This window comes from Lates calcarifer, linkage group LG14 (assembly GCF_001640805.2).
Source record: "Lates calcarifer isolate ASB-BC8 linkage group LG14, TLL_Latcal_v3, whole genome shotgun sequence".
Taxonomy (NCBI): domain Eukaryota; kingdom Metazoa; phylum Chordata; class Actinopteri; family Centropomidae; genus Lates; species Lates calcarifer.
Window position 1 is genome coordinate 12,842,969 of NC_066846.1, and position 10,276 is coordinate 12,853,244.

The 10,276-nt window shown below is 38.8% G+C and overlaps 1 protein-coding gene and 1 long non-coding RNA gene across 2 annotated transcripts; one reads left to right on the forward strand and one right to left on the reverse strand.

Moving 5' to 3' along the window:
- Positions 1-2,292: 2,292 nt before the first annotated feature.
- LOC127143246 (uncharacterized) lies at positions 2,293-5,327 on the reverse strand. The gene is made up of 3 exons (XR_007814537.1): positions 4,975-5,327; positions 4,359-4,422; positions 2,293-3,817 (listed from the first exon to the last, which is right to left on the reverse strand). It is a non-coding gene; the product is annotated as an uncharacterized LOC127143246 (long non-coding RNA).
- A 1,294-nt stretch (positions 5,328-6,621) lies between these two features.
- Positions 6,622-9,432, forward strand: LOC108891954 (Fc receptor-like protein 5). The gene is made up of 6 exons (XM_018689343.2): positions 6,622-6,774; positions 6,931-7,039; positions 7,911-8,177; positions 8,257-8,523; positions 8,952-9,089; positions 9,194-9,432. Exons 2-6 carry the CDS (start codon positions 7,009-7,011, stop codon positions 9,238-9,240), a joined length of 750 nt encoding a protein of 249 aa, XP_018544859.1. The 5' UTR covers positions 6,622-6,774; positions 6,931-7,008; the 3' UTR covers positions 9,241-9,432.
- The last annotated feature ends 844 nt before the right edge of the window (positions 9,433-10,276 follow it).

The following is a 10,276-nucleotide window of genomic DNA, read 5'->3' on the forward strand; positions in this document are numbered from 1 at the left end:
TAGTATGGCGTCATAGTATAGTATGGCATCAGAAAAAGTCATAGTATAGTATGGCATCAAAAAACATGAAAAAAAGTCATAGTATAGTATGGCGTCAAAAAACATGAAAAAAAAGTCATAGTATAGTATGGCATCAAAAATGGTCAAAAAAAGTCATAGTATAGTATGGCATCAAAAATGGTCAAAAAAAGTCATAGTATAGTATGGCGATCAAAAAACATGAAAAAAGTCATAGTATAGTATGGCACAAAAAAAAAAAAACAAGTAGTATGCATCAAAAAACATGAAAAAAGTCATAGTATAGTATGGCATCAAAAAACATGAAAAAAAGTCACTGTACAGTGTCTGTGACTAACGTGTTTCATCTTTGCAGGAGGTGAAGGCGGCAAGAAAAGGAGTTCACTGTTCTTAAGCATGTTTAGAGATGTTTCAGTCTTTAATAACAAGAACAACACTACATTGAATGTGTTTCCAAGTGTTCAAACGTGTCAAGTTTCCTGCTGTTTATATATGAAAATGTTGTGTAAAACAGAATAAAGTTTTGCAGCTTAACTTTTGAGTTGAGTTCCTTTATTTTCAAATTAATGTCACTGACCTTACAATTAAAATGTAACTAAAAATGAACTACTCTGGCTACAAATGATTTCTGCCTTAAAGCCGTAACCCTAGCTACTAGCTAAATGCCACAACCCTAACTCTAACCGTAAGCACTGGCTACAAGTAGCTAAATGCCACAACTTTAACCCTAACCTCTAGCTAAAAGCCACAACCCTAACCCTAGCCGTAACCCTAACCCTAACCTCTAGCTAAATGCCACAACCCTAACCCTAACCCTAACCCTAAGCACTGGCTACAAGTAGCTAAAAGCCACAACCCTAACTACTAGCTAAATGCCACAACCTTAACCCTAATCTCTAGCTAAAAGCCACAACCCTAACCCTAGCCGTAACCCTAACCCTAACCTCTAGCTAAAAGCTGTAACCCTAACTGCTAGCTAAATGCCACAACCCTAACCCTAAGCACTGGCTACAAGTAGCTAAAAGCCACAACCCTAACTACTAGCTAAATGCCACAACCTTAACCCTAACCTCTAGCTAAAAGCCACAACCCTAACCCTAGCCGTAACCCTAACCCTAACCTCTAGCTAAATGCCACAACCCTAAGCACTGGCTACAAGTAGCTAAAAGCCACAACCCTAACTACTAGCTAAATGCCACAACCTTAACCCTAACCTCTAGCTAAAAGCCGTAACCCTAACTGCTAGCTAAAAGCCACAACCCTAACTGCTAGCTAAATGCCACAACCCTAACCCTAACCCTAACCCTAAGCACTGGCTACAAGTAGCTAAAAGCCGTAACCCTAACCGCTAGCTATAAGCCACAACCCTAACCCTAAGCACTGGCTACAAGTAGCTAAAAGCCACAACCCTAACTACTAGCTAAATGCCACAACTTTAACCCTAACCTCTAGCTAAAAGCCACAACCCTAACCCTAGCCGTAACCCTAACCCTAACCTCTAGCTAAATGCCACAACCCTAACCCTAACCCTAAGCACTGGCTACAAGTAGCTAAAAGCCACAACCCTAACCTCTAGCTAAATGCCACAACCCTAACCCTAACCCTAACCCTAAGCACTGGCTACAAGTAGCTAAAAGCCACAACCCTAACTACTAGCTAAATGCCACAACCTTAACCCTAATCTCTAGCTAAAAGCCACAACCCTAACCCTAGCCGTAACCCTAACCCTAACCTCTAGCTAAAAGCTGTAACCCTAACTGCTAGCTAAATGCCACAACCCTAACTACTAGCTAAATGCCACAACCTTAACCCTAACCTCTAGCTAAAAGCCACAACCCTAACCCTAGCCGTAACCCTAACCCTAACCTCTAGCTAAAAGCTGTAACCCTAACTGCTAGCTAAATGCCACAACCCTAACCCTAACCTCTAGCTAAATGCCACAACCCTAAGCACTGGCTACAAGTAGCTAAAAGCCACAACCCTAACTACTAGCTAAATGCCACAACCTTAACCCTAACCTCTAGCTAAAAGCCACAACCCTAACCCTAGCCGTAACCCTAATCCTAACCTCTAGCTAAAAGCCACAACCCTAACTGCTAGCTAAATGCCACAACCCTAACCCTAACCCTAACCCTAAGCACTGGCTACAAGTAGCTAAAAGCCGTAACCCTAATCCTAACCTCTGGCTACAAGTGGCTAATTCTAACCCTAAACTCTGGCTAAAAATATTTACCTTCATACAATCTTAAACAAACCAGCAAGACATTCAGTGTTCAGAAATATTTATTTGGGTAAGAGTAACAAATCATTATTAGTCCTACAGCAAGGTAATTCAGTATAAAAGCAGCAAAAATAGAAAAAGGCATGATATAAACAAGACAAGATACAAAATATTAAATAATATATAAGCATAAATAAAATGACCAATATGAACTGGACTATGTACACAGAAAGATGTAGGATATTAGTACTGATATTGAAAATCACATAATATCAACATGAAATGTCAAAAACAAAATCTAACTTGACTCAAAAAATGTCATAGTATTGTATGGCGCCAAAAATAGTAAAAAAATCTCATAGTATAGTATGGCATCAAAAAATGTCATAGTATAGTATGGCATCAAAAAACATTAAAAAATGTCATAGTATAGTAAGGCGTCAAAAACTCTCTAAAAACGTCACAGTATAATATGGGGTCAAAAATCCTGCAAAAATGTCATAGTATAGTATGGTGTAAAAAAAACTCAAAAAAATGTCACAGTATAGTATGGTGTCAAAAACAGTCAAAAACAGTCATAAAATGTCATAGTATAGTATGGCATCAAAAAAACATGAAAAAATCTCATAGTATAGTATGGCATCAAAAAATGTCATAGTATAGTATGGTGTCAAAAAGTCAAAAAATGTCATAGTATAGTATGGCATCAAAAAACATGAAAAAATGTCATAGTATAGTATGGTGTCAAAAACAGTCAAAAAATGTCATAGTATAGTATGGCATCAAAAAACATGAAAAAATGTCACAGTATAGTATGGCGTCAAAAACAGTCAAAAACAGTCAAAAAATGTCATAGTATCAAAAAACATCAAAAAACAGCCAAAAAAGATCAGTGTAGTAAGGCATCACAACTTGCCAAAAAACGGAGGAGAGCTACAGTCAATTTGTCCAGAGACAAAACATTAACAACTATTCTGATACATAATTTTTCAAACCAAGAATGTCAAATATTTGCTTGGAGGCAGAGAGAGAAGGGGTACGAGATAGAAAGAGAGAAAGAGTAAAAGAACAAGGGAGAGAGACAGAGATAGCGCTGATATTTAAATTCTTCAATTTCTTTGAACTGTACTTTCATGAACTATGTAAATATAGTTTAATGAGTGAAGTCTTTGTGACAAATCAAACTTGATTAAGACTTCAGATCAGTGTTGGACAGTTGGTGTAAAGCATAATTACCTGTCCTGGTCTCAAAGAACTTCTTCATTGTACGAAGACTCTCTGTGATCATGGATGACATCTCTGTGATTGCAGACAATGTCTCTGAGATTGTGGACAATGTCACTGTGATCAACAATGATCAATGAACATCAACAATGTCTCTCTGAACACGGATGATGCCGTCAAATTGGGGAACTCCATCAATTTTTGCCCGTCTACGAGTCATGGATGATGTCTCCCTCATCCTCAACAATGTCTCTCCAGTTCCAGACCATGTCTCTGCGATCATGGACGATGTCTCTATGATTGTGGACAACATCTCTCAGATCATGGACGATGTTGTGGACGAAGTGGTGACACCTGGAGGAAATCAAAGAGAAACATAGAAAGAAAAATGATCAATACACTACTACCTATTCCTCATCAACAGTTTAACCATTGTCTCATAAAATGGGCTGTTTACTCTCACATATGACAAGAAAAAGCATCACATCTTTAGGAATTAATAATAAATATTTGGGAAAAATGAAATGCTTATCTTAACTTTAAAATTTCTATGTTAATTGTCAACTAATCACTGAAAGAATCATGTATATTACTGTGAACTGCATAATAAAAACATTCACTTCAGTACATTTTTTGAAAGCAGGGTTTTAATGTGGTATTTTTAATAATACTTCAGTCCACAGGCAGAAAATTAACTGACAAATATTTAGAGGTTTTTCAAGCGATTAGATCTCGCATCTCTCGCGTTTTCTGGAAATTTATACACAATCAATCAGTTCTTATTGATTCAATACTAAACTCATTAAATACCAAGGATTTTAACAATAGCACTGCTAGTAACAAATAATTTAGCAACACATATTTTTCAGACTGGGAAAATGTTTAGGACACATACCTGTTTGGTTTGTGAGGTGAGAGCTGGTGTTTGTGTCCAGGCTGCAGCAGCTGAACCAGTAAACCTGGAAAACACAAGTACAGCACTTGAAAAGCAAATAATCCAATAACCAATACAACACTGAAAACTAGACACTAGAAGGTGAAGTGAATAAATTAATTATGTTACTAGAACATGACGTTATTGATCTCAGTACAGTAATCTCAGCTCAGACCTTTTCTTGAGGCTTAAAACGTGTGGAGGAGCAAAGAGTTAAAATGTTGTTTTCAAGCTTGTGTTTAACACAAAACTGAGCTCAGTACGGTCCACCAAGTCACCACAAAGAAATTTCTAATCAATAATATACACAGCAGGGGATCAATAGCCAAAGCAAGATCATAAACGAAGTTAAAATGGCTTGGATGAAACACAGAATGACAAAGTGTAAACAAATACTAACGGGGATTTACATAGATTAGATTAGAGCCCATTGTGTTACCACACGTCCACACCTCGGTCACGGAAATACAAACACAATCTTACCCACGCAAAATAAAAAATATCATTGCAAGGTAATGCTAATGCTAATGCTCGCAGCTAATGCTAACGCTAGCCGCTAAATGTTAGCCTTACTTACAGGCCGCAGGTGTGTTCAGTGATCAGTCTCACAAAAGAGCAGCTCCAGGGTTTGTTTTAGCTTCCAGACCTCTTCATTAACGACAAAAGAGCAGCTCCAGGGTTTGTTTTAGCTTCCAGACCTCTTCATTAACGACAAAAAAGCAGCTCCGGGGTTTGTTTTAGCTTCCAGGCCGCATCGATACCGACGTTATCTCACCGCACTAGCAAACAGAGGCAATGGTTCAAACTTGGCTTAAATCTGTTCAGACTTCCTTTCTCCGCCTCTCTGCGCTCCTCCCACAAGGCCGTAGCCAATCACGAGATACGTAGCGGTCAGTGACGACATACGTCAGCAGAATAACGCTGATTGGCCGATCGATTCTGGTCCGACGGAGAGAAGCGTTACGTGTATTATAAGAGCTGGGGTACGGTCATGGCAGCACGCAGCGTCAGTGCATAAAATCACAGACTGTATATAAGCATATAAGACACTGCACAGATCATATAAAATCACATATAAGGTAAATGACTTTGATGAATTTAAAAGTTATGAAAAATCACCTACAGTGACCCTCACTCCCCCAGAAAATTGCTGCTGTAGCGTGATGTGTACCCACGATGCACAATGTGCATTGTTTTTATGCCAGTTTGTTCACGTGTACAACTTAAACTGGTTATTGATTTACTGTGTTACTGTTTTATGTTATTTCAGTTTATACCCACTAGGGGGCAGCAGCACACAGGATTACAGGAGTCATAGTGGTGAGGCCATTTACTGCAATTCATCATGTCAGTTTGATTTCTTATGGTCAAAATAGGCCTGAAAGTCCTTCACCTTAATGTAATACATCAAACATGTTGCAGCATCAACAGAAATTTTACAGTAATCCTTGTCATGTGCAGACTTGTCCTACCTCAGCAGGTGCAGGTTTATTTTGAGTCATTCATTTTTTCTGATGTGGATCATGACTGTAACAGCTGCTAACAGAGTTTTAAGAGTTTACACTCAAAGTGTAATTGCTATTTCAAAGCTGCATCATTTTTTTTAAAGGATTAATGCAGCTTACCCCACCTTTCGCCCGGTGTCAACCGGTATTGGCTCCAGCCACTGCTCGACCCTCAAAGGTTAAGTGGTATAGCTAATGGATGGAAGGATAATGCAGCTTTAGATGAGATGATTTGGCATTTTTTCAGTTAGTGTTATAAATTGGACATACACAGATCAGGCACATCATGCACACACACTGGACCTCTGATCTGTGTTGGACATTGGCATTGGATCCTTTGGGTACTGTGGGTTGTGGGGTGGGGCCTCCGTGGATCTGGCTTGTTCTGGATCATCCCAGATGCTGGAATAGATTGGGATCTGGGGGGTTTGGGGGCCAGGTCAACACCTTGGGATCTTTGTGATGTTCCTTGAGGCATTTCTGAGCAGTTTTTGTGACGTGGTGGGAGCATTGTCCTGTCATTTGGGAGGGTCGTTGCCTTGGTGGGGTAGTGCTTGGTCTATAACAATGTTTAGGTGGGTGGTATGTGTCAAAGTGACCAGGACCCAAGGTTTCTCAGCAGAATATTGTATTGTCAATGGTTTAATGTTGTGACAGGTTTACTTCATTTCCTGTTCACGTCTGAATCCAGCACGAGCCTGATGTAGGTGTGAATCTGTGTGGGTGAGCGTAGAATAAGCTGTGTGCCTTCTCAGACAGAAAGGATGAGTGCAAAACATAGTAATTGTAGACTGAAACTAAAAGCTGTACGAACACCACAGTCCTAACAGTGAGCACTCTCACATTAGCAGCAACAACTTGGCTGTGACGAGGTCCAGCATATTTTCTATTCCTGTAGAAAACTATTTGTTAATACAAAGATAATCATCCTCTTTCCTCCATCAGAAAAGGAAAATTTAAATCAGATGTGACATTGTTTAAATGATAATAGATACGTTTGACACTTGTTTGATTGTGTTTCCTTTCAGTCAGGATGTGGGCAGACTTCTAGCTAAAGATCTGTAGCTACTTAAGAAGAAGACGAAAACAGACAACGTCAAGACAGGATGGAGATCACCTCTCTGTGGCTGATGCTTTGTGAGCAATTTTGGTTATCTACTTATTTTTAAACATCACCTCCTAATCTCTCATTTTCTCACCTCCCTTAATCGTGTCTTGTGTATTTTATTGTTTTTTTCATTGAAAGAATATGAAGAAATCACTTCCATGGCTGTGTATGTGTGTGATGGTTGTTCTGATTGATTTGTTTTCTTGTTATGATACTGTGTATATTTATTTGATCTCTGGTGTCTCTTGCTAAATAACCGATCCCAGTGATGGTTGCAGTGATTACTGTAACTGGAAAATCAGATTTCTGTCTGTTTAAAGAAAACTTATGAGAGTTTTAGATTTTAGGATGCTGGAGCATTGAATCTGTTTGGCTCTGAGTCTGAGTGTTTAGTTTAGTTTGGTTCGTGTACAGGAAACAAAGGCTATCGGTCGCTTGACCAGAGCTCTGACTGCGTAGTCCCGCTCAATGAACTGAAACAAGGCCAAACTGTGCATATTACTCATGATCCCCAGCTTCTGCTTCAGCTTCAGCTATAATTCTTGATATTTCTGTCAGTTTCCTGGCTGGATACCAGAGATGAACGCTGGTTTTTAATGACTTCTAAGTCTTTTTAACTGAGCTACAGTTCAGCATTACTCTTGAACTTGCTGTGCCTGATTCCAGCAGTTTCAATCACCCTTCTCACAGGAGATCGAACCTGTTAAACACAAGTTACATAGTGCACAGGGCATCGATTAGGAATAACAGAGGCACCATTCTCCCTATTACAACTCAGTGTGCCATTAAAATGATTCTGAAGCTGTTATTTTAAGGTAAAATAGTTACATACTATAGTTTTAAGGTTTTTGGATTACCTTAAAGATTTCAGTCTGATGGTTTACTTTCCATTTTGAACAGCGGCTACGATGAGCATCCATCCCAACAGATCTCAGTTCTTCCAGTATGACTCCATCACTCTGAGCTGTGCTGTTCCAACAAACGCAAGTGTCTGGATACTGAAGAGAAACACCTCCTCTCAGATTTCTCAGCCATGCAGCTCTGGCTGGGGAGTGCCACAAGGGTCCTCCTGCACTATTCAGGGTGCCTATCCAACAGACAGTGGAGAGTACTGGTGTGAATCTGAGCGTGGGGAGCGCAGTAATACCATCAACATCAATGTTACAGGTAAAACTAAAATGTGCCTGGACCTTTTATGTTGATGTTGTTTGATGGGGAACAGAATGGATTGTGGATTGTTTTTCAGGTGATGCTGTGATCCTGGAGAGTCCTGCTCTTCCCGTGACAGAAGGTGATAACGTGACACTCCGCTGCTATTACAAAAAAGAAGACAACAGCAAAGCCACTTCTAATTTCTCTGCAAAGTTCTTCAAAGATGGTGTTTTCATTGGGATGCACTCTACAGGAAACATGACCTTCTTGTATGTGTCCAAATCTGATGAAGGTTTCTACAGGTGTGAACACCCCACAGAAGGACAGTCACCACAGAGCTGGCTGGCTGTGAGCAGTAAAGGTTGGTTATTCTTGGGCACAGGGAAAAAAGATGGAAATAGTTGTGAGAATACTGAAAGAAAAATCTAGAGACTTCTTTGTTTCTGCACACCTTAGCAAATGCTGCACGAAGTAGGCGTATTTTTCTGGTAATCGTTTCGGAAAGTGGAAAACTGCTGAGAGCTCAAACATCTGAAACTGACAAAAAGCCTCAACAACATCCTGGTTTCTGGGGTGACAAGCCAAAGATCTTTAACAAAGCAAAACATGGAAATACTCAAAGTAAAGTAACTCAGAATTCTACTGGGGAACAAATGGGGAAGGAGCAAAGCGGTTTAAGACAGTTTTATGAGCTGAACTTGCATGGTGTTTGGATGAAAACTGAACTAATGATAGTCTGTCTTGGACTAATAAAATGTTTTTGGTTTTTTTTTCCTTTTTTTTATGCAGTTATAACTCAGCCTCCACCCACTCCTCCTCCTCCTCCTCTCATGTCTCTGCCCAGGCTGCTGTGCACCATCCTCCTGATAGTCCTTTACACTGTGCTGCTCGTAGTGTGTTTGAATGTACACAGAAACCGGGCTATAGGTAGGAATTCCTCTGGAAATCATTTTGAGATATTGCCTTGGTGTCTTCAGTGGTAACTACATAAAGACCTCTCTAAAAGGTTTTATGTCTTCTTCTTCCTGCAGCACAAGCTGAAGCAAAAAGAGCCTCTGAAAGTCTTTCATCTGGGTGATCAGTCTTGTTTCCTGCTGATGAAGAAGAAAAAGAGCAGCTACTGTACAAGTTGTAGTTTGTTTATGTAATGACCAGTATTTCTAATAATTGCTCACAAAAGACAATGCTGTATTTTATTTATCTATTAAAAAAAATGTCTATTATATTTTTTTGTGTAGGTTGATCAAAATACAAGATAAAGCAAAAATCAGCAACAGCTTCCTGTATTTGTTCAAAAAAAATTTACTGAGAAGAAAAAAAATCAGCCACCTCGAGGCACCTAGTGGACATTTTTATTAAATTCTGTTAAATTTAAAATGCTTTATTTGGAAGGGTATGTAAAACATTTTTAGGATAAGAAACAAAAGCAAAACATGGAAATACTCAAACTAAAGTACCTCAGAATTGTACTTAAGTACAGCATTGATGAAAAAGACAACAAATGGGGAAGGAGCAATGTGGTTTAAGACAGTTTTATGAGCTGGACTTGCATGGTGTTTGGATGAAAACTGAACTAATGATAGTCTGTCTTAGATTAATAAAACATTTTCTTTATTTATTGCATTTTTAAAATGTCTATTACATTTTTATATATACCTATACGCACATGTTGATCAAAATACAAGATTAAGTAAAAATCAGGAACAGCTCTTTGTATTTGTTTAAATATATTTTTTTAATGAGAAGAAAAACTTTCAGCTATCTCACATCACCTAGTGGACTTTTTGATTAAATTCAGCTCAATTGAAAATGCTTTATTTGTACCCTCACTTAGAAGTCATTAAAAACCAGCGTTCATCTCTGATATCCAACCAGGAAACAAAGATCATGTTTGATGAAACACATCTATTCTGACTTTTCCAAAATGCGATGATAATGTTACTTTGACAACAGTACATGCAAACATGGAGTTCACTGTTACGCATTACTGATGTCCTAAATGAGGCTAAGGTCTAATGATTGATTTTCACATCAAATTTAAACTAAAACCAGTTCACGTTGGTGTGATTCCTTAATTGGCAGGGGAACTATATATGTCTTTCTGTGAAAGAAAT